Source organism: Dunckerocampus dactyliophorus, chromosome 6 (genome assembly GCF_027744805.1).
Source record: "Dunckerocampus dactyliophorus isolate RoL2022-P2 chromosome 6, RoL_Ddac_1.1, whole genome shotgun sequence".
NCBI classification, from domain to species: Eukaryota; Metazoa; Chordata; class Actinopteri; order Syngnathiformes; family Syngnathidae; genus Dunckerocampus; species Dunckerocampus dactyliophorus.
Genome location: NC_072824.1, coordinates 24,429,712 through 24,453,862, shown reverse-complemented (window position 1 = coordinate 24,453,862; position 24,151 = coordinate 24,429,712). Strand labels below are relative to the sequence as shown.

Here is a 24,151-nt window from a genome sequence, read left to right as displayed (position 1 = left end):
TCCTGGTGAACCACACTGTAGAGAAGACCAGCACGGTAGCGATACAAAGAACGCGACACGAGAAGTCGGCTTTTACTGTTGTGCTTGGTTGCCATGGTAATAGACAGAAACTGCTACCTGTGGTAGACGCTGATGCTGCCTAAAGAAAAGTTTCCAGCCGGACGGCTGGAAGGAGAAAATGGCTGCGTGACGTGTACGGAAAGAAACCGGATGTTTTTCACACGCATCACCACAAATGAACCTGGAGCTTAACATCATTCCGGGAGGCTTGACGAGGGAACTCCAACCGCTGGACATCGGTATAAACACGGCGTTTAAGGTTACGTAGTGAGCGCCGTGGGAGCGATAGATGACAGCTAGCGAACACAGGAATGCAGAGCCGTGCTAGTTTCGCCACAATTTCTGAATGGATGTAAACACGGCGTTTAAAGTTACATTGCGAGCGGCGTGGGAGCGATGGATGACAGCTAGCGAACATGCTTCAGTAACACTGGAATGCAGCGCCGTGCTAGTTTCGCCACAATTTGCGAATGGATGTAAACACGGTGTTTAAAGTTACGTCGCGAGCGGCGTGGGAGCGATGGATGGCAGCTAGCGAACACGGCTTCACTAATGGATTGTGGATGCTTGGGCTAACGTGTCTGATGCACTGTTCGAGCTTTCACAAAAAACAGCATCATTTCTGAGGCGCCGCACGGCAACGAGACTGACTGACAAAGACGACAGGGGACCTGGCGTGTTTGATGGAGAACTTGCCCCGCTCTTCATTTGGGATATAAAAGATTTGTGGATTAGGATTTATCAAAAATAACGTGATTACATTGTTAAATACTTCAATAAAGTACAATCCAACTCAGTTTTGCTCTCGCTGGTTTTTTAAAAACATACAATAGCAAGCATTCTAGCGTATTGTCGCGTCGTTCCCCGGCGTGCTTTGCGGTAGTGTTTTGCTGCGTCGCTGGGGAGCACTTCCTGTTCCCCAGCGTGCTTTGCGGTTGTGTTTTGGTACAGATGCTCTTAAAGTTACATGTTTGAGCTACATAGTTGTTAGTTATTGTTCTGCAAAAATAGAGGTAATGTCTTGTCTGTGTTTGCGTTGCTGTGTGATGTTTTTAGTTGTGCACCATGACTTAGACTGTTGTGTTGAGTGATGACGATCCTGATTTCAAGTAGGCTAGTCGGTATGTGTTACCATGCATACCTGCGCCCTATAGCACGGTGCGCCTTGTGTATGTGTTAAATACAAAAATAGCACCTGTAGCTGAGACTGCGCCTTTTAATACGGTGCGCTTTATGGGCGTGAAAATACGAGTATACTTCTAAATCTAACATGTGACCCCTTTATATTTTTAACCTTGGCTCACAATAAGTGATAAAGTTTAAAAGAATTGTAAAAACATAGGCTTTTATTTGTCCAAGAACCAACCAAGTCTGGTCATTTAAGTGGGTGTTGAACATAGGTCCCACATGCCTCACTATGATATTAGACTTCTGGAACTTCACAATATTTCAAATCATAAAGAGTGCACTCTTAAGGGTTACACATAAAAGACCAGTTTTAAGTTTCCTCTTTCATACCAGATGGTCTTCGAATAAAGATCTCAGCCCAGCCCTGAGTGAGCATAGGGACAAATTCAGCCAGGCTGGGGTTGTCTTTGAGCGGTGGGGGGGCTGGCGGATTGGCAGAGGTAGAGGAGGAAGGACTGAGGCCATCCAGCATAGGAGCAGAGGATGGAGACAGTGGAGCAGCTAACTCTCCCTCTGAGGGGGACACTAGAGGGCTGAGACTTTGGGCCGGACCAGCACGAAGAGCGTGACCACCTGGAAAGAGAGTCTTTGCGGTCAGTACGGTATGTATTGTTTTTTTTCTGCCACTAACTAACTCCATTCTCACAAAATCTATGAGAATGAGAGTTGAATACTACCTGACATGGAGCGGACCCGTATGCGTGTGGCTCTGCTTTGCTGCTGGCTTGACTGGGATTCCAGTTTGGCGGGTGCCTCTTTAGTTATCCGGGTGTGTAGTGATGGATCAGACCTGCTTGGCCACATAGAAACACATACAAATAATCAAAGACAAAACTAAACAGTAGCAGATATTTAGTTTGGATTATTGAGCATAAACATCACACCTGGTCATTTCCCCTCCTCCTAGTCGATCAGCCATGTCCAGACCCAGCAGCGCTTGAGTGCGGACCCCTCCGCTGGTGGTGATGGTCACCAGCTTATTGCCCACCAGCCAGGTCATACTGCGACCTCCCGCCAAGAGGAACTCTGCAATTGGAGATCTAAAAGGAAAGTGTCAAAATGATGTAATATGACAAGCATAAAACCATCAAAAACTGTGTGCTTGCTCACCTTTTAGGCAGTGCTGAGAAGTTGGAAAAGACATATCGCGCCATCATGTCCAAACACGTCTCAGTGAGCTCCAGGTGGACCGTCTTTAGGCCCTCATCTGCCTGAGTTACTGCATTTTCATCGGCGGAGCCTAGGCTGCAAGTGGTAGTGGAGGTTTGCATTCTACATGACGCAACATTAAAACAGAAAAAAAAGAGCAAGGCAGAAATGCAGTGAGAGGAAGACATATGACGTCCAGATTTGTTTCCACACCATGTCCATGCTCATAGAGACATGCAAGCACTGTAGTGAAAATACGGAAAGAGATGCAGAAGGCCACAAAAAATACACACCTGTCTGTATGACATGCATTCTGAGTTTACAGCGCAAGCATGTATGTTTGTCATCACAAAACAAGCAGCAGCGAAGTGATATGTTAAGCAAACTGTATATGAGCTTTTGTTATTCATAATGAATCTCATTTGACACAAAACTGTATGTGCATTACAGAGAAACCTTACAGATTTTAAGCAAGGTTTAAGGAGATTTCTGTAATAAATTGATGCAAGTGGCTGACTCAAACCACCCTGTGACTTGGGTGTTGAACTATTATATACACTTACCTTTCCTCTACTGACAATGAGTATTTCTCTTTTCAGTGACAAAATAACCCTGTGTTTTGTGAGCTAGACAGATCAGCCAATTATAAGCAGTGTTGGAGTAACAGTAACAGTAACGTGTACCTAATCTACTCAATTACTATTTGAAAAGTTACAGCGTCACTATGTTTACCAACAGTTAATTGGGACGTATTATCTCATATATATGTATGTGTCTGTATGTGTATACGTACAGTGGTGTGAAAAAGTGTTTGTCCGCTTCCTGATTTTTTACTTAAATGTTTCAGATCATCAAACAAATTTAAATGTTAGTCAATGACAATGCAACTAAACACAAAATGCAGTTTTTAAATGAAACTTTTTATTATTAAGGGAGAAAAAAAACCTAACCTAACCTAAATGGACCTATGTAATTTTGATCCATCACTCTGGAAATGGTGAGAAAGCCATTATCGACAAATGGGGAAAACATGCAATTTACCAATAGTAAAATATGGTGGTGGCAGTGTGATGGTCTGGGGCTGTTTTGCTGGAAGACTTGCTGTGATAAAAGGGAACCATGAATTCTGCTGTCTAACAAAAAATCCTGAAGGAGAATGTCCAAAAGTCCTCCACAGCGCTGTAAAAGACTCACTGCAGGTTATCACAAACGCTTGATTGCAGTTGTTGCTGCTCAAGGTGGCCCAGCGAGTTATTAGGTTTCTTGTCTCCCGTAATAATAAAAAGTTTCTTTTAAAAACTGCATTTTGTGTTCAGTTATGTTGTCATTGAGTAATATTTGTTTGATAATCTGAAACATTTAAGTGTGACAAACATGCAAAAAAAAAAAAAAAAGACAAATCAGGAAGGGGGCACACACTTTCACACCACTGTATCCATGTATATACAGTCATCCCTCGCTACATCACGGTTATTTATGTGGAAGTGGTATGTTTTTGGTTTCTTACTTTGTCCTTCCCTACTCAGTTTGAAACCCTTTGTTAAGTTTAGAATAAATAAATTGGAGGCCAACTAGTTAGCATGCTACGTTTAAAGCCATAGCAGGCTCTTGTGTCCCTGCAGTGATCCTGTAGCCTGTGCATTAGCAATGTGGTGTAAACTAAGAATAATAAGAGTGTAAAGGTGACTATAGGGGTGTTATTTTATGTCTACAGGTCTCCAACGATGGTAAAAACATATTTACAAAGTCATAATCAGGTTTTCTATGCTGTAACTATGAAAATATTCCATTTATTAACATTGAATCCTACACTTACCGCGGTCGGGTCTGGAACCAATTAATCGTGATAAACCAGGGACGACTGTATATATTTCCATTTGTTTTTTGAGAAAGTAAGTAATTAGCAACTATAACTAATTACTTTTACATTTTACTAATTACAAATTATATTTGTCCCATATTGACTATAAGTGATTTACGATCTTGTTTGCAAACAAGTTTGTCAGAATAACTAACAATAATAAACAATTTAATCTTATCATCACAAAGTGTGTATAAGAGACTTTTTTGTTGGTGGTGAAATGACATTATTGTCATTACAGAGCAAGTTTCAATCAGACTAGGTGAAAACAGTAGACATGCAACCATTCATTACAGGAAACATGTTATTTCAAAAATCTACATTGCAGCTGTGTGTAACAAATGCATTCTGTTTTTAAATTGACATTTGTTAAATTTGAAATAAGTTGCATTGCCACCTGTTGAACAGGAATGAAATGATATCCCCAAGTCACAGTATGTTTGACAACTGCATTGTAGATTTTAGGAGTCACACTGAAGCATAACATAAAAGGCATGAAGAATAGAAAGGCCGAAAGTGTGCAAGTGCATGTTCATGTTGAGATTCTAACTTTTAAATAGGATTAGCCTGTTATCAAACTGTATCACAGGTTCAGCCCAGCTAGTCCTAATATCCCACTCTTGGAGATTGCCATGGTCATAGCAGCACAGGATGTGTTTGTGAGTGATGCAAAATAAAGACAAAGACGATTACTGTGTTGCTGTTGTCCCCGTCACTGACCAAGTGACCCAAAAAGGAGCATTGCAGGGTGCACTTGTCAGTCCAGATAAAAGTCACATGACTTTAAATACACATGCTCTCTGCGCCCTCCAGCCATTCATTTGTTTTTAAGCCAATCACTCCCAGTCAGTCACACCCAGCAAAACAACCAAGCCAGCACAAACATTTTAAATGAAATAAAAGTTAGGGTTACCACAAAATCAAACAGAAAAACATCCATGTGAACGCAGATGTTTTCCAATGTCTTCTGCAAACACTGAAGCATGCAAAAGCACATCATGACAACTAAATCTACAAGTGTATGATTGCAGCACACAAGAACCAAAACAGTTGAGACACACAAAGCCCGGCATGCAACACTCAATCCAGGTAGCCCTGGCAATACACACCCACCCGACAGCCCCGCATGACAATGACCCAACACCCATCAACCATCCCAAGGAGGAGGCAATCAAAGTTTTGGTTGCTGTTTGTTTTTTTTGTTTTTTTGGTTGGTTACCAAGAGGACTCTCTAACCTGCGGACCGCATGTTCGGAGACACTGATGCTGCGGGATCGGAAAGCGTCCATGGCTGACAGGTCCCTCAGCTCTTTTACTGGAGAGCTGCTGCTATTGGCTACCACCGCTGCCGCCTTCGCCATTTTTGCTGCCCGAAGACTGGGCGGTGAGGGGTACCACGGCGAAGGGTCGAGGGCAACGAGAGGGGGTTACAGTGGCGGTGGGTAGTAAGGGGGTGAGCCATCATCAAGGTGGTGGTTTATGGGGTAATGGGAGTAGGAGTGTCGGTGGTTGTTTATCAGGAGGCAGCAGGAATTGTACCCCCCCCATCACCATAGCAACATGAGCAGGTGACCCAGCAGCACACAGGGAGGGATTGACAGAGGGTGGGGGGGCACAGAACATCAATGGGCAAAGGTCACAGGAGAGGGGCAGGACCAAGGGATATGTGGAAGGCATCCAGGATGACACGACCACCCCCCCAAAACCACAACCGCAACACAGCACCCAATCGCAGGAGGCAGGGGAGGTGCCAAATGAAAAAAAATGAAAGAAAAAACAAAAGAGGGTGAAAATTAACAGCAGTTGAACATCATGACTCAGATAACTGGACAGTGAAGAAGAACTCAATTGGTAAAGATCAACTCAAAGGAAAACAAACTACAGCAGAGGGTAAAACTGTGTAGACAAAGCTATTTCCAAATTAAAATAGACACAACTGAAATAATCCAGGAGAGCAACAAAAACATTTTACACAGCAGGTACACAGCGAAGCCGAAGATTAAGAAAGGCGTAACGAGTAGAGGCAGACAAAGAGGAAGCGTCAACTGCATACTGAATAACAAAAACGGATGGAGCAACTGAATATTTTCACTACCTACAGTGGAACCTCTAAAGTCAAACACCTCTACTATTGTGTAATTTCCAGCTGAGAGGTAGGACTTTCCAATATCAGTGCAAACCTGCCAACATGTATGAATTTGTCATACTCAGCATGCAATTTCACACATGATTATGCTTGTATGCTTCACTGCTCTCCATTTTGTTTCACTTTCGACTTCAGTCTGTACACTACATATAAATAAATAGATATTATAGTTGAGATTCTACAACGAGGAACTTTCCCAATGCTGACATGTTTGTTATTATCTGTCTACTATTAGGTAAGACAAGTGTGAAGGTGATTATAGGGGTGTTATTTCATGTCTCCTGGGCTCTAATAATGGTAAAAAAATATATTGAAAAGGTCATAAACAAGTTTCCTATGCTTTAACTATGAAAACATGCCATTTATAGTAAAGGTATCCTACTTTGCAGAAATTCACGGTCGGGTCTGGAACCAATTAACTGCGATAAACGAGGGACGACTGTATTTATGACTATGTCATAATACAATTAAAATGTACAACATAGACATACCACTGTTAGAAGGACACTATTTTTACATGTTGATGTCTTTATGCTTAACTGACAAGGTTTTTTCATCGAGATTTCGCACTTTGTTCAGCGGCCCTTGAATGCACCATCGTTGTTTGCTAAGACGCAAAAGTTTGTTGGCTATGAAAGCACTAGCTTCAAAAGTCAATCCGCCCTCAAAACTTGCAGCGAGGTGAACACAAGTTCATATATGATCATAAGTCATCAGAATTAAAACAGGTAAGCAGTGTGGATCGTCAATCATTCATACATTTTTTTTTAACTTTAAACGTGTTTAATAAGTGTGTAATGCATATTTAGCGCTTAAACGTGGATTGTGTCGCAAGTGAACAATGGCAAATGAAGACAGAAGACGAGGGTTCTGGACCTGGATCTAATCTATTAATTACCACAGTCACTTTTACTGCAAATGTTGATCAGTTGATCCAAAAACAGGGATCTACTGTATACAACAAAAGTCATGTGAAGTAAGTAGGCCCACAGTTGAAAGACTCCAGCATCACCATACGCTTTGTCACTTGTAACCAAAGTTTGACTTTAGTGTTTTATTTATGTATTTATTTATTTTTTACATATCATTGCAATGTATTTTTACGTGTGTGATTAACAATTAAAAGGAGAGATGTTGTCGCTTATCATTCAAGTTAAGACTAAGTGTTTTAATCTTTTTAAATTTTTAGATTAACTTATTAACTTTCACAATGGAACAGATTATTTCTATTTCCAATGTTTCCAAATGGTTTCGAAAATCGGAGTTTGACAAGCATACAGGAACAGATTCTGTTCAACCTTAGAGGTTCCACTGCATTCCTTTCCAGGTAGCTACACGTATTTGATTTTGTTGATTGCACTCAAATCCAAAATTAAATATTTTGCACCAAGAGCTACAGACCTCACATACCACAGTAAGCAATGAATGGACATAGAGATCGATGCCAACTATAGTTGATTTCTGGGCATGAGTACTGTATGGATTTTTAAAAATGTACTGTATTGGAATAGTGAAGAACCTAGCAGTTCAAATATCTCTATTCTTCAGTTTATTATTGTGGTTGTCATCTATATTAGTGGAAAAACTGCATTGCATAATATTGAGAAGTGTTTCTAACATTTTGCCACACTCGTGTAACTAAATAATATCATCAAAACATTAATAATGTCAAATGAATGCCTCGCTGACAGTGTGTTACTGTCTGGGTAATTGCAGAATATATGATACAGGTTTTGAATCAGCTCTGATTTGCATGTGCAGTCGTACCTTTGTGGGTATGCCAAGCCAGATGATATGATGTGAAACCCTTATAACATAAAGTATGTACTCTTAGAAAATACAGGCGATGGACAAGGCAACAAAAACACCAGGCAATTAATGTACTAATATGCTATAACACAATTCTATGCTACAGGTCTTCACCTCATAAAATTGTTGTGTCGTGTCAGTTTTTCCACATTATATGCGTATTACTGTTATCCTGTCCACCATTAAACTGAGGGTAAGTTGTTCAGTTATAACATTTTAAAAAACGTGAATGAGTTGACCAATTTTAGAATGGAAAAAAATATTTTAAATGGACTAATGATCACCATGGCAACCTGAGAGTACTCATTGCAAACATTACCCGTTGTGCTGAGACCTCTGTTACCTTGGGAACCCCAACAACGCATGGTGTGGCCTGCTGACTTACATCCCCTTAGCAAATGTTTGCGTATGTATGCTTTACCTCTTGGGTCGTTCGTTGAGGCTGGTGCTTCGGGCACGAAATGAACTCTGCTCGTGGCCATCATCAAAAGGCAGCAGGGCATTGGAACGCAAACCCTGAAGAAAAAGAAACAACAACTCAAATCTGGTGCAGTATTATAATACTACATTGAATTCAATTGCCCTTTTCAATCTCAAGTACAGTTATGGTTGAAGCTATGATTGCAAAAGCTATCTTGGCTAAATAGGAGACTGTAACAAGGGAGGGACCTAATAAATATAATAGATACAATTTATAATATTAACTAATGATTATTGATCAATCATAATTTCTAATTGGATTTCCGTGGGCAAGAAATAGTATACATGAGCCTGTTTTTCCACAATTCTTTTCATAATTTAACATTAAGTAATTTTTTTTAAACCAGAAAAAAACATTTTAAGATAAGCCAAGTCATGGTGGGTAAGTCAAGGTAAGCTAAACTAAAGCTAAAACTAAACTACATTTCAATGCAAATCCAAATCCAATACAATAATGCTTTTTGTTGAGAGCACCAAACTAAATCAACATAAGTTCATATACACAAGCTACAACAGTTCAATTCAATTATAATTTTCTGATTAGCTACTTCAGTAATTCTAATTATTTAATCATACGTAATGAAACTGTGTTGCAACTGGCTCAGATTAAAAAAAATATTCAATCAAAAAATATAAGAACACCACCACCATCTAGGATATGTTACAGTAGTAGTTTACAAATTAAACTTCATAAAAATTGGCAAAAATTGTTGTTCAGCCCAACTAAAATTGTTCACTCATAGCTGTGGTATTCACAGAGATTTCCGTAGCGTGTCCACTCACACAAAAGCAGTCTCAGAGAAGTGATCCACAATTTGCAGTCATGTTGTTTCACGATAGCCATCATTGAATGTATAGCCTAACGTGAATAACTAGTGTGTGTGCAGGTGTTACAACGGGCGTGCTTTACATACTCAAAGCAGGAAGAGGAGGGGATATTACTCAGGCAGTAAGCTTAAATGTTCCCTGTAGGCAGTAAGGAGACAACCAAGCCCGCACCTTTGTGATGTACTGAACAAAGTCTTTACGGAAGGGTAATCTGCAGCGAATAAACCACATGGCAATCACATGATGAGCCAAGGATACAATGTACTGATTGTACCTAATGAAAATGGACAAAAAGCAGCATATCAGAGTATGTCTTCACTTTTGAGAATGTGTTTGTATTTGTGTGAGCACTTACTTGGACGGGTTAGTGTATGGTAGCGAGATAGCAAACACGCTAACATACTGCTCAGCAACAAAGTTGGCATAAAGGTGGGGTAGGCGCACCAGAGCTATGGAGCAAAAAAAGGACATCAACAAACATCATTCAATCCTTATCTTGGAACCATTTTCTACCTTGGCTGAAACAATAAAACACTCTTTAAACATTCTTAGCTTGATGATGTATCCTCATTTGAACTTCAGAAGGGTGACTTATGTCTAAATGACCTTGAGCATTTAACCTTGAGACAGAGGTGTTACTGGTACTCACTTGAGAGAAATTCAAGCATTGAAGATGCCATGGCAACAGTTGCAGAGATGTGGGTGAGCTTGACGATGAGAGCAGGAAGCAGCTTGATCATGATGTCAGGCATCTCCACCGTACACATTGTAAGAGCCACCACACACTGCTTGGCACAGCGGTAAATGAGGCCTGTCTCCAGGCACTGGACAAGCTCTCGCTGTGAGAGGAGAAAGGACATAAAATGAAGTCGATAATGCATTTACAGTATATGATACATAACTTTATACATTTGAGAGCCCGTAAATGTATACAGTTGCCAGCATTCACACAATAAAAAAAAAAAAAAAACGGCGAGAGAATTTTATAACACGGTTAGCATTGGGAAAGTTCTTTGTTGTCGATCTCACGGCATTACATTTTTTATTTTTTTAAATCATCCATCCTCACTATGACGTTTGTCACTTGATTGATATACAGAACACCTAGGCTAACATTATTCTGCCATACAAAGACGTACACGCCGACAGTACTGTTGCGGACTATTGTTCTTTGAGTAATAACACTTGATCAAGCCTTTTCTAACAGTCACACTACAAAATAAGCAATAAAAGTATGCATGGTTTATGCTTTTCCAACATTCCACACTATATAATAAATAATAAAAGTATGTACAATTCAATATGACTCAATATCGGTATCATCCAATATTCAGGGCTGCAATATCGGTATCATATCGGAAGTGAAAAGTTGCATCGGGACACCCCTACATAAAACTTAAAAAGTTAAAAACTATTTAACTTTGCACAACTATTAGTAGTCGTATAGCAGTGATGTACAGACAGGGGTGGCAGGGGAGGCAAATCTCAAATACAGTATGAATATTTGTCCACTCATCTGTTATAAATGTATTTTCTGCATGACAGCAATCATTTTTCAACTTGTTCTTATGTAAAAATTGCTTAATTTTCAATCAAAAACATGGCACACTTTGGAGTGGCCTTTTATTGTGGCCAACCTAAGGCACACCTATGCAATAATCATGCTGTCTTATCAGCATCTTGATATGCCACACCTGCGAGGTGGATAGATTATGAATCATGAATGATGAATAATAATGAATGCTTACACAGACTTAGACATGTTTGTTGTGAACAATATCTGAGAGAGATAGGCCTTTTGTGTATCAAGAAGTCTTAGATCTTTGACTTTATCTTCTGAATAATTGGCATTTACATTTTTGTTGAGTGTAGTATTAGTACTAGGCCAATTTACAGGTATTTGTGCAGAAGTCGTGAAAGTCTACAGTGCTCAGCATCCAAAAAAGTACAGTATAGCATAACCTCTGCTTAGTTGTAATGGACTGTTTTTTGTACTTGTCTTGATTGTTCCAGATAGTTGTGGTAGGAGGTGATTGCTGTGAGGACAGGAACCACTGCCAGCTGAACATCAGTTCGTGAAAATCCCTCTGGTGTCTTCTTCAGACGCTCTGAAATCAGTCTGTCCGTCACCTACATGCAAAAGACACAGCACTGAGTTGTGTCACAGAGAAGTCACTGTACCGCATCTGTTTGTGTGACAATGCAGTACCATGAAGCAGAGAGTAGAACAAAGCTGGTCCAAGCTGCAAGGTGAAGTGAGCAGCATGACTTTGTACTGTAGTGTCCATGGTAACTTCTCAAGGATCAGTTTCAGCACCTTCCAATCAGTCTCCTGCACAAATACAGCAATCATATATCAACAAGGACTGATAGGGGGAATTCTTGAGGGACTCATTGTTATTGGTTTGTTTAAAGTTGTTGTACAAGGACAGTATGCATTGATGTAAACATTAGATATTCAATTTTCACATAGCTTGACATATTTATTCCATGCACATTGGTACTGCGCAATGAATGTGTTGTAGGAGCTAAATATAATCATCATGTGTACCATCTTGAGGCACTGCAGAAGAACACTGAAAGCAGGTGAGTAGGGCAAGTAGGCGGAGCGTATCGTTGAGGTGGCAGCTGTTGGAGGGGGAGTTGGGGGAGGGCCACTAGCAGGAGGAGACGTTGAACCTGTTGGCTTTTTCTCGCTGGCTCTTTTTTCTGGGTCCCTGAATTATTGACAGACAATAATGCTAATATAATGGTCACAAATTAGGGATTGATTGTGTGTGTGTGTGTGTGTGTGTGTGTGTAAATGTGCATCACGGACCCTGTGTCACAGTAGCAATACGGGCTGAACCTCATGGCACCATCTTTATTAGGGACACCAACACGATGAAGAGAGTCTGCTCGCATCATCAGAAAGAAGTCAAACACCTAAAGGTGAAAGGTGTGTTGTGTGTTAAAAAGAGAGAGAACTTCTGAGAAATTAATCTTATAAACCAAGTTACTTGTGCACTTACCTGTAGTCTGATACTAGAAGCAACAGCAGAGCAATACTTGTTCTTGTAGTGGAGCTGCAGATGGCTGATAAGCAACTCGTATACACGAGTTGCCTGGGCTGGCAGAGTCACAGGGCTGTAAAGTTTACTCTGGTGAGGAAAGACAATTTTAATGCACTTATCTTCCACAATTTACACCAATTGCTTCTTTGCACAGACTTTATATTATTATGGATTATTATTACAGATTTTAGTACTTATTTTATAAATAGGTGGTTCATATACTGTATATTTGTTTATATCAAATAAACAATACAATTTCACTTTAAACAGGCTCTTTACACAGTCTTCATTCAGTGTTAAATTGTGTGAAGCTACCTGAAGAATCTCAAGTAGTCCCAGTATAGCAGTCCTGACATCCTCCATGGGAGACTCTGCTGTGGGCTCCCTCTCTGAAACCTCCATAGGTCCTGAACACACCAGAGAACGGCTGGCCACCTTCCGTAGGAGGCAGCACAAATATACTAGTTATCGGTCAGAACTCACAAGATATGGGCCATGAGCCAAGCAATGTTGCTTAGTGTGCTCTTACCCGCTCAATAATGTCTAGCAGGCTAGTGAAGTGGTGGGTGTTACAGCCCTCAGCCAGGTCCACCAGCAACTGGGTAGCCTGTTTTCTTACAGCAAGGTCTCGGTCTTCAGCTATCCCACTGAGCTGGGGGATGACTACCATTTCTATCAACTCATCCTGAAAGAAGAAAAAACAATAACGACATTATATCAAAATAAAACATGTTGAGCCAAGATAAGACATACACATACACATACCTCATACAGCTGACGGTTGGTACTCAAAACAAATGAAAGAATGTGAAGCACTTTGATCCTGATCACGCTACGACTCTCATTCCTATAATGGAGATGGTGAACCAGATCCATTATGACAAAGCATACTCACATTGTGCGTGGTGAATGAAGGGCAACTCAAAGAAAATGGGCTCATCCCACCTGAAAAATTTCTCCATGAGGCGGTGAAGGCTCTGAATCCAGCCGTCCTTGGCAGGCTGGATGGACTGAGCCCTATATGAGATGAGTGTCAGCACCGATGCATCCTTTCACACATACAAAGGAGCAGGATGAGTAATATAGAAAAACACTGCTGGCATTAGAATGAGGGAACATGCAACACTAACAGGTCTTTTGTCAGCACACTTCTCCACCAGACTGAAGAACTTCTCTGTGGAACCATGGTAGCCATTCTGCTCATACAGCTCTTCTACTGTTGTCAACAGCTCATAGACTATGGTTTTCAACTCTGCGCTGCCTATTGCCTATGAGGAGAAAATGACAAACAGGGTCAAGTTAAACTGATATTTTGATTTTGGGATGTCTTGGCGTGAGTACGCACCTGGATCTGCTGCAGCAGCCGCTCTATGATGCCCAGCAGGATGTCCCAAGTAACAACCTGAAGCTCCTTGCCATACTTCTTGATCAGTCGGGTGATGGAGAGGACAATTTCATAGGACACCACCTCATTGGCACATGACATGGCCTGAATGGTAGACAGAAAATGGTAACAGTAATCCTAGCTATACTGTATTTGTAGTATGCAGGATTGACCACCGCCACCATTAACACCCACTGCATTATACTGAAATGGTTCTATGTTGCCCTTCTCAGGTAGGAACAAATTATTCCAAACATTCAGTATAAGGTACTGTTCTACACCACTACAAACTACAACCTCAATAATAAACATATTGCTGTCCCATCATTAAGGGAAAGCGCTCACCTATTTAAGTGTACAGTAAAGTAGAGAATTAAGGACAGTGCACTTTATTAGAGTTTGGTATCGTTTACATATTGTCCAATACAAATTGGTACTTTCGAAACGGTGCCGGTGCTTCAATGGTGCCCAAACCGAGACTTAAAAAATTAAAAACTTAAACTAAAAAAACCAATGCATTTTTATTTTTATGGTATTTTGTGACATGCAAATTGAACATAAATGTAATTTACATACTTCAATAATACTAATAATTTCATGGATATGAAATCAAATTCAAAAGGAAATTGTCATAATTATCATAGCAAAAACAGCACCAATGCAGACCACAGGGAATGTGCATACAACTATGCAAGATTTTACAGTACTTTAAGTGCATACAGTACATTCCACACAATTTGAGCAGAAAATTAGCAACTGATACACTATTCTTGCGACCTGCCTGTGTTGTAGTGTTGCTGTTCAGAATTGCGGTGTTCGTAAATGCACCTTGCTCGCTGTGAAGAAGTGTTGTGTTGTGTGTTGTGTGGAAAGCGGCGGCGAAACGTGTGTGACTTTACAGTGTTGGAATTGAGCACTACTGTTGCCGTGTCAAGATTGGCAATAAAGTTTAAAAAGAGCATCACACTTTCTTCTGTCGGGATGTTGCATTACTTACTTGTATTAAGACATTACCTGCACAATATCACCTTCAAACACTTGTTGCAGGTTGACATGAATTTAGAAGCCAAATGAGGCACCGATAGCTACTTAGTTTTTTTGGTGTGGTTACGATACAATACTGAGTTTCGGCATGCATCCCTATAGTTTATTGACGTGTAGAACCAGGAGTAGATGCCGAGATCAGATTGCAATTATGACTAAAGACAAGCAGCTACAGATGCATAAGGTTTACCTTGTAAAAGGATGGCAAAACAAGTGTTGGGGTGTTTTTGAGTGCAGGGAGCCTGTGTGCTCCCCACAGTGCCATTCCAACAAAGAACACAGCTCCTCTCAACAACGGTGCATCTTCCATGTACACCCTGATAGACATAGTAGTAAGTTAGGGGGCACAAACAAATAGAACTAGACAAATCTACAATATATTATTAGTACTAATATACCAATGGGACAGAACAGACCTCTCCTCCATTATGCGGCACATAGTGTAAATAGCACTGTGGCCAAGATGAGTTCCGAGCACTTTCCTCATCAACTGGAGCAGCAGAAGCAGCATTGAAAATGAAAAGCATCAGAGGAGAAACAGATTAGCGGACAGGTTCGGGTATTGAGTTCTTTCAAATTAAGAACCCTCTGTGTACCTTCCAGCAGGATTCACAAAACTCTTTGACATTGACCGTGCGACACAGTGTGATGATGAAGACAGTGAGAGAGTCTGAGGGTAGACAGTTGTAACACACCACCGCATCAAGGACTTGAAGAGCCACCTGGAACATACAAACACATATTGTACACATACACATACATACAAGCGTTGCATTTTGTCAGGTGGTCATTCATGTAGACGTTGGTAGGTCTTAATGAATCATTTATTTCAATGGCTTTATTATTTTACTTATTTTCTCTTTTTATTGTTTAAAATACCATTTTCACACATTTTATATGAACTTGTCGAAAATATCTCTGATGCATAAATATTAAATCAAATACAGTAATCCCTCGTTTATTGCTGTTGGTTGGTTCCAGACCCGACCATCATAGGTGAATTTCTGCAAAGTAGGATTTCTTATAAATCTTTTTTCATAGTTGGAGCTTACAAAACCTGTTTACAGCCTTCTTAATACGTTTTTTTTTAACATTAGAGCTTTCTAGACATGAAGTAACACCCCTATAGTCACCTTTACAGTTAAATTGTCCAATATAGTAGACATAATAACAGAAAATAGGCCGCGAAGACATAAATCAGACTTAATGTGTTCCAGTGGCGCGGACAGAAGGACATGATGTTCAGAGAAGAATTTCCACTGGTGTGGGTTAAAGCCGCAACATAGATTGTGTTATTTTTCGTGCCCTTTTGTGTGACTGCACCTGTTGTGAGATAATTCAAATCTGCAATAAAAGCCTGTTGTTCCACCTATCAAGTCTGGTGCTTGTGTGTCTCACCCAACTTTACAGTAACATTAGTGATCAGTGTAGAATACCACAAATCATCCCAGCATCTTTGAATGTGCCTTCTGAATGCCTTATATTTTCAGAACATTTGTTTAAATATCCATATTTGTTGACTACTAATAGGCCGTATTAAACCACGTAAAGTGAAGCCACAAAATTTGAAGGGCAAAGTGGCGAAGAACAACTGTACTTTCGAATGTATAACATATCAATCAATCAGGATCAGTCTTACTACAAGTACAGAAATCTGACAAGGCTTTCAAAAATGTATTACTGATACAAGAATCTAAATATGCCCTACTAATATTTCCAAAATACAACTTTCAAGTTTCAAATGACTTCATTAAATGTTGAAAATATTTTAGAATAGCATGAATTCTTACGTCCGTGTGTAGTCTAAACAGACCTACACACCTCCAAAGTAACTCACCTCTATATCTGTTGAAGAGGTTGTTCTGTTGCACAAAAGACAGATTTTCCTGCAGAAAGACAAAAATCTAAATGTTAGAAAACGACAGACTCACACAGCTTGGTATCATTCGCTTTGCGACTTACTGGACCATGATGGAAACATTTTGGTCCAAGTAGCAGCTGTTGAATTTCACCAGATTGACTAGAACGTGAAGAAAGTCAGACGTGAGCCCAATGTCCATCCACAACAGGACAAAGCGAGCTGAAGAAGAAGAGAAAAGAGAAGATAAGACAATGTCTACATGGCAGATGCAATGAAAAATTTAACATTGTAGGACCACAAAAAAGAACATCACATTACAACATTACATGTTGACTGAGCTGAAGCATCAGATTCCACCTAAACTTTTTTTCTTTAAAAAGATTCACCTATATCCTCCTCAAGGTATGTGATGTCCTTCCCATTCTCAGTTAAAGCCTTGAAGACTTCCAGTCTATCAGAAAGGTCTTCATTGCAGGGTTGATAGTCTCTGATCACCCTGAAAAAGTACGCTCTCAGGGGCCCGAGTCGCTCACCCTTCCAGAGAAAATTAATACATTTTTAAAACATGTCTAAAATGTTGAATATATCTGTCTATTTTGTATGGCCTTACCTGTCCCTGTATAATGGCCCTAAGCAGCTGCAGTACAGCATGTCTGGCCTCTGGTGGCTGTTCCTGTGATAACATGTCTTCCACAGCTTTCCACACTGCTTCTACTGCATGCTAGGAAACAAACATACAAACATTTGCATACATATGTGTATCAAGCGTCACGCAGATTATGAACACACTCACCTCCTCAAATCTTTTGGTTTTGGCAAGATCACAAACATGATTCATTGTGCGAATACGGTTATTTATGCCACACTCAGGGTGGAGCTCCTGAGAAACAGAGAAGGGCAGAGGGAAGTCATGACACGGCTGAAGGCATGGTGACTTTTGACATACACAGCACATGCTCAGGTGGTTCTACAATCTTACTAATAAACGAAATGCTAAAAGCATACCTTGATGATATCAGCTGTGATGATAAACTCAGATGGCTTGTGGTCACTCTGTTTGCTAGGAGGACGTGGGGGTCCCAGTCCAAAGATCCCCTTCACCTTGTCCTTCAGACTCTCCTTGCTTGGTTGTTTATTCATGGCCTAGCCTTTGGCAGCAGAGTGTATAGGCGAGAATGGAAGGCTGTGAAAAGACAAAGTAAAGACCTGTTAAGCCTTTGGAGTGCAATGACATTGTTATGTTTAGCATCCTCTGTCCTGCACACGTCACATCGGGGTCATTGAATTTTCATCGGAGGACTACTTAAAGTCATTACCACAAACGATCAAACTTATCCTTGAAACAGCATTAATCATTGAAGTCTGACTTGAAAAACAACAGTGTTTCCAATACATTCACTTATTTGTGGCGGCCGACCCCGAACAAATAGATTTGCCACTATCTGTCCGCCTTCGCTCATAAGCACATTGTAATAGGACTGTCTGTGAATGTAGCTTGTCTTTTCAAATTGATACAGTAAATGACATCATAAGTCTGCTTCTTAACACACCTCAAGCACACTTGGTCTGCCAGAGAATAAGATGAGGCGGCATAAAAGCACATACTGTACAGTTTTTCTCAATCAACAGTCAGTGTTTTTGCAAGCCCACCGCCCCCATCTAAAAACAGTCAAGCAGTCTTCCTTGTGACATAAGAAAATACACAAAAACAAGCAACTGAAGAAAGCTTGTATTTCTACACATATCCGTTTTGCTTTTCATGTTTATGCTCAATTTTTGTCTCACACAGCATCCATAAAAATGACATGCACATGCATCATAGCCAATTATGAAAATTATCACTACCCACGCCAGAAATAGATCACAGCCCTGTGGGAAACACTCTACAATGATGAATGCTACAAATTGAGAGAAATGTTCTATACTGATTGTAGTGAGGGTCGCGGGTATGCTGTAGCCTATCCCAGGTGTCTTCGAACGGAAGGAGGATACACTCTGGACAAGTCAGACTATGACCAACTGAAACTACACAAATCACACAAAAATCAAGTAGCAGTGTCGTGTTTGATGGCAAAAGAAAATTGAAACTTTCTGTCATATAAATCGTAACAGAGAGAGGATCAGAACAGGGGGAGCTGACACCAACTTCTCTGCTTACGTTTTACGAACGCATCATATTGCAAGCTAGTCTCTGACCTGAAAACATGTCCATTATGAGGACTAAACATTACAAAAAAGGCTGAAATAGGAGAAATTCATAATGGCGCTGCTGACCCGTTAGCTTTAACACTGCTGCAGGAGGCTAGCATTCTTTGACTGGTCAACACCAGCCCTACTTCACCACCACTTATCTCACCTTGTTAGAGTTGAGTCCTTGTAGGTTTTATTCGGTGGCAACTGTGAGTGCTACCCACGTCTGTGCACTGCCATATGCCTAAATACACGTAGCAGGAGGTTTATTGTGCTGCAAGCACAGACCTCCACTCCCCGACCGGATGACACTCTAACAGTCTGACAGGGCGACTTCCGGCAAAAACATGTTGTCAAGCATACTTATGGGAAATGTAGTTAAACGCAAGCTAAATACGCATTTCAGTTTATTTTTTGCTGACCAAACTACCAACAAAATATATCTATATATAGTTGTGCCTTCAATGTGGTTTATTCTAAGAAATTTATTCATGTAATTATTTATGGAAACCTGGTGTTTCTCATTTTTCCGTCCTCCTCCAAACACGAAAATGATTATGATTCCGCGTGGGCATGCTTTCTGTGATGTGTAATGCAGTGTTGCGTTTCGGGATGACCTCTCCTTATTTCCCACAAAACAGGACAGTTGTCACTCGAAAAGCTAAGCAGACAGACTCATCCACCGCTGCTGTCTCTCTCCTATCCGGACTAAAGAAGCGAAGAAACGTGGATGCTGTTTCCTCTGTGGCTGTGAAAGTAGAAGAGGAGGATTCGACAGTCTCCTTTTCAACATTAGGTATTGTTTTCATAAAAAATACTCACTACGGTACTCTGGTCATTTTTTAAACTAGTACACTTTACACTTACTGATATACGCTATTTTGGTTTCTAGATGGCGAGTGTATCGTGTGTACTGTCCCCATTCTCGCCATAGCTGTCAAAATTTGACACTTTGATAAACATTGTTGCTGTTTTATGTGACATGTTTGGGCTTGGAGGGTTCCCGTTGAAATTAACAGTTGAAAAAAACAGAATTTCCTTTATTTTCCAGGAATTTTCCCTTATTATCAAATGCAAATGTTGACATCTTTTGGTTAGAGTAATCTCCTACATAATTAATCCTAATTATTCAGTATAGCAAAATTGGGCAATTCAACGCTTCCAACTTTGTGAGAAGAACAGCTTGGGAAACTTACAGTATTGGCTCAAACATGATGCAACTTTGGATAAAGAAGTGGGAAAAAAAATGCATGGCATAGTAAAACATGCACAAAGGGTGGTGTATATGTTATTCAAACATAGTGAATCTCGACTATATTACAAATAAGTAAAATACTCATGTATTTGGGCTAAATAATGCATTACATATTGTACATGCATAAATACATCATTGCGATTCCTCGTTCTTGCTGTTCAGATGGAAGCCGGGATCTCTTCCAGCCTGCAACCATTCTGCCAAAACGAGAGGCAGACGATCCGCCATTATCTTCACATGGCCGCAGGCGAAGACAGGTAAAGGTGGAGTATGATGAAGGTGCACCACCAGTGAAGGCCGAACACTGGGAACCTCCTGATTGGAAGAAACAGTTGGGATTCATTCGTGAGATGAGAAGCAGCCACGATGCTCCAGTGGATCACATGGGAGCAGAGAAGTGTTACGACACAGAGGCTCCAGCTAATGTGGGTGTCAAACTATTCTTTATAAAGTTATTTGCGAACATTTTCTGAAAGTGTGTCCACTTTATGTGCTGCAGGTGAGACGTTTCCAGGTGTTGGTGTCGCTGATGCTGTCCAGTCAGACCAAAGATCAGGTGACAGCTGCTGCTATGCAGAGGCTCCGAGCACACGGCTGCACTGTGGAGAAGATTCTATCTACTGACGATAACACACTCGGAAAACTTATCTACCCAGTCGGCTTCTGGAGGGTAACAACTCAAAATACACTTCAAAACTTATTGTAATTTGTTTAGAAATCATATCGGCACCTACTTACACACTTTTGTCGCACCATCTCTTTGTAGAACAAAGTCAAGTTTCTGAAGCTGACAGCAGCCATGCTTGTAAAGGATTTTGGAGGGGACATCCCAGACAGCGTGGAGGGGCTTGTCCGTCTCCCAGGGGTTGGACCCAAGATGGCTCACCTGGCTATGGACATTGCCTGGGACCAGGTGTCTGGTATAGGTAGGAACACCATGTCATAGCATATGCAATCACATATAAAAAGCAACACCCTCAAAAAAAAGACACATACAGATAAAAAACTTGTTAGTCACCAACCACTACATGCCAGAAAAAATACACTGGAACCTTCAAAAGGCAAACAATTTGGAGTTCAACCAAAATTGTCAAGAAATACAGTGGTGTGAAAAAGTGTTTGCCCCTTCCTGATTTCTTCTTTTTTTGCAGGTTTGTCATACTTAAATGTTTCAGATCATCAAACAAAATTAAATATTAGTCAATGACAACACAACTGAACACAATATGCAGTTTTTAAACAAAACTTTTTATTATTAAGGGAGAAAAAAATCCAAACCTACATGGCCCTGTGTGAAGAAGTGATTGGCCCCTAAACCTAATAAGTGGTTGGGCCACCCTTAGCAGCAACAACTGCAATCAAGCGTTTGCCATAACTTGCAATGAGTTTCTTACGGCGCTCTGGAGGAATTTTGACCCACTCATCTTTGCGGAATTGGTGCAATTAAGCCACATTGGAGGGTTTTCCAGCATGAAGCGCCTTTTTAAGGTCATACCACAATCTCAATAGGATTCAGGTAAGGACTTTGTGGATTTGTTTGTGTGTTTTGGATCATTGTCCTGCTGCAGAACCCAAATTCATTTCAGCTTGAGGTCGCAAACAGATGGAAGGTTCACCACCGTTCCATGTTTTCGCCATTTGTGGATAATGGCTCTCACTGTGGTTCGCTGGAGTCCCAAAGCTTTAGAAATGGCTTTATAACCTTTTCCAGACTGATAGATCTCAATTAATCTAAGTTGAGTTATGTTTTAACAGGGTGGGGGACCTTTTTCACACAGGGCCATGTAGGGTTTTTTTTCCCTCCCTTAATAATAAAGACTTTCATTTAAAAACTGCATTTTGTGTTCAGTTGTGTTGTCATTGACTAATATTTAATTTTGTTTGATGATCTGAAACATTTAAGTGTGACAAACATGCAAAAAAATAAGAAATCAAGAAAGGAGCAAACACTTTTTTACACTACTGTATGTGAGTAAATGTTATATTTCTAATAGTTCAGTCATGTTTGTAGCATTCTTAACAGTCTTGTCGTCTCTCAGGTGTGGACACACATGTACATCGGATCTCAAACAGGCTGCGCTGGCTCAGGAAGCCCACCAAGAACCCAGAAGAGACACGCAAGGCCTTAGAAGAGTGGTTACCAAGGTAACAGCAGTGCAAATCTGGTGACCCATAGAATCAGTTCAGTGATGGTCACAGTCATGACCTTAGAATATGTAGATAAATTCATAGGAATCAACTCTTTCTAATCACCTTGTGCTGATGCTTCCAACTGTTGCAGGGATCTGTGGAGTGAGATTAACTGGTTGCTGGTCGGTTTTGGACAGCAGGTTTGCCTTCCAACCAACCCTCTGTGCTCCATGTGTCTGAACCAGCATAGCTGCCCGTCCGCTCATCAAAGCTCTCCTCTAAAGCAGCCGAAAGCTCAATCTCTGCCCTCTCCGGGTCCAGCCTCCTTGCTCAAAGCAAAGAAAGAAACTGTGGTTAAAGATGAAACGATAAGTGGGGAGCCAGATCATGTTAATCCCACCACCCAGAGGAGGGTGCTAAAAAGTAAGATGAAACGTTAACTATGTTTCATCAACAAAGCTCAATTTCTTTACACTAAAATATTTTGCAAATAAACCGGCCATTTCATGTTCATTCATTTTCTATGCCACTTGTCCTCACTGGGGTTGCGGGGGTGTAGTGGAGCCTATCCCAGCTGACTTTGAGCGAGAGGTGGAGTACACCCGCCAATCGCAGGGCACATATAGACAAACGACCATTCACACTCACATTCACACCTATGGACAATTTAGAGTCTCCAGTTAACCTAACATGCATGTTTTTGGAATGTGGGAGGAAGCCGGAGTACCCGGAGAAAACCCACACACGCACGCATGGGGAGAACATGCAAACTCCACACAGAGATGCCAAAACAGAGATACAAACTCAGATCTTCAAATCACCCAAAAAGATGTCTGTTTATAAGCTTATTGTCTTCTTTTTAGTAGTTGGATTTATGTTTTAGGTCATTATCTTGCTGCAGAATGAACCCCTGACCAACTGGGTGCATAGTAGAGGGTACTGCATGGTGCTACACAATTTTGTGGTTAACGGTGTTGTAAAACTTTCAGGAATGCATCTCGTCGTTTGTTTCCTAGCAAGATTACACAAATACCTCTTAATGTTGCTATTTTGGGAAAGCACTGCCTGAATTCATTTGATGCCTACATACAGTACAAGATCAGGAGTTTTTCTAGGTCACACATTAGGATAGCAGGCTGTGAAAGACAAAGAAGCATTTGATAAGCTTTTTATACCTTTTTACAACATTGATATAGCATACATACATAATACAACACTTGTTTTTGGTCCCATGAGCTGAACTCAAAGATCTAAAACTTTTCCTATGTTCACAAACGTCGTATCACTCTCAAATATTGTTCACAAATCTGTCTAAATCTGTATTGGTGAGCATTCATAAATTCTTATTACACATTACACAGATTTGTGGACCATATTTGAGATAAATAATGTAAAATAATAAATTCAAAATAATAATAATTTTGTATACATGGAAAAATGTTTACATCTTTTGAGTTCAGCAAAAATGGGAGCAAAAACAAAAGAGTTGAGTTTTTGTTGATTTAGTAACTTCCATTCAGTCACCTTCTCTACCACTTGTTCAGAGTCACGTCAGCTGTGTGAACCACTACACTACCAGTGGGCCCCAATTCATTAACCTGAATGGGCGAATATTATCCTTAACTGTACGATATTAAACATGTCCCAAATCAGTCGCCTCTGTCTGCCCTCAGATTGACGATGCAGTAGTGTGCCAGGGCAGCTCGGGTGCGC

General features: G+C 40.5%; 2 protein-coding genes across 6 annotated transcripts in view; one reads left to right on the top strand and one right to left on the bottom strand.

The window, feature by feature from the left end:
- The window catches only part of tsc2 (TSC complex subunit 2), a 38,120-nt gene extending 18,755 nt beyond the window's left edge, over nt 1-19,365 (bottom strand). Inside the window, exons 1-30 of one of the 5 annotated variants that reach the window (XM_054780322.1) lie at nt 19,220-19,365; nt 17,869-18,046; nt 17,657-17,743; nt 17,474-17,584; nt 17,250-17,397; nt 16,965-17,082; nt 16,840-16,888; nt 15,599-15,724; nt 15,419-15,492; nt 15,193-15,319; nt 13,920-14,063; nt 13,705-13,842; nt 13,520-13,623; nt 13,340-13,421; nt 13,104-13,259; nt 12,890-13,009; nt 12,533-12,661; nt 12,340-12,446; nt 12,073-12,238; nt 11,731-11,853; nt 11,517-11,651; nt 10,171-10,360; nt 9,877-9,970; nt 9,693-9,732; nt 8,635-8,729; nt 5,495-5,635; nt 2,359-2,520; nt 2,133-2,288; nt 1,926-2,038; nt 1,579-1,821 (exon numbers count right to left, since the gene is read on the bottom strand). In XM_054780322.1, coding sequence (XP_054636297.1) covers nt 1,579-1,821; nt 1,926-2,038; nt 2,133-2,288; nt 2,359-2,520; nt 5,495-5,635; nt 8,635-8,729; nt 9,693-9,732; nt 9,877-9,970; nt 10,171-10,360; nt 11,517-11,651; nt 11,731-11,853; nt 12,073-12,238; nt 12,340-12,446; nt 12,533-12,661; nt 12,890-13,009; nt 13,104-13,259; nt 13,340-13,421; nt 13,520-13,623; nt 13,705-13,842; nt 13,920-14,063; nt 15,193-15,319; nt 15,419-15,492; nt 15,599-15,724; nt 16,840-16,888; nt 16,965-17,082; nt 17,250-17,397; nt 17,474-17,584; nt 17,657-17,743; nt 17,869-18,003 — 3,613 coding nt within the window. In that variant the 5' untranslated portion in view covers nt 18,004-18,046; nt 19,220-19,365. Of the gene's footprint in view, nt 1-1,578; nt 1,822-1,925; nt 2,039-2,132; nt 2,289-2,358; nt 2,521-5,494; nt 5,636-8,634; nt 8,730-9,692; nt 9,796-9,876; nt 9,971-10,170; nt 10,361-11,516; nt 11,652-11,730; nt 11,854-12,072; nt 12,239-12,339; nt 12,447-12,532; nt 12,662-12,889; nt 13,010-13,103; nt 13,260-13,339; nt 13,422-13,519; nt 13,624-13,704; nt 13,843-13,919; nt 14,064-15,192; nt 15,320-15,418; nt 15,493-15,598; nt 15,725-16,839; nt 16,889-16,964; nt 17,083-17,249; nt 17,398-17,473; nt 17,585-17,656; nt 17,744-17,868; nt 18,047-19,219 lie in introns of all 5 variants that reach the window. The other 4 variants (XM_054780321.1, XM_054780324.1, XM_054780325.1 and 1 more) reach the window with 4 other exon arrangements.
- A 247-nt stretch (nt 19,366-19,612) lies between these two features.
- On the top strand, nt 19,613-24,093 carry nthl1 (nth-like DNA glycosylase 1). Its single transcript, XM_054780327.1, has 6 exons — nt 19,613-19,849; nt 20,471-20,733; nt 20,808-20,978; nt 21,075-21,234; nt 22,348-22,453; nt 22,590-24,093. The coding sequence occupies exons 1-6, from the start codon at nt 19,627-19,629 to the stop codon at nt 22,876-22,878; spliced, it is 1,212 nt and encodes a 403-aa protein (XP_054636302.1). The 5' UTR covers nt 19,613-19,626; the 3' UTR covers nt 22,879-24,093.
- The last annotated feature ends 58 nt before the right edge of the window (nt 24,094-24,151 follow it).

Bases quoted from the DNA above. Each gene is read 5' to 3' on its own strand.
- nthl1 (XM_054780327.1), top strand. From the start codon at position 19,627: ATGCTTTCTGTGATGTGTAATGCAGTGTTGCGTTTCGGGATGACCTCT. The intron at 20,979-21,074 runs GTAACAACTCAA...ATCTCTTTGTAG, and splicing joins ACCCAGTCGGCTTCTGGAGG to AACAAAGTCAAGTTTCTGAA. The intron at 21,235-22,347 runs GTAGGAACACCA...GTCGTCTCTCAG, and splicing joins GGACCAGGTGTCTGGTATAG to GTGTGGACACACATGTACAT.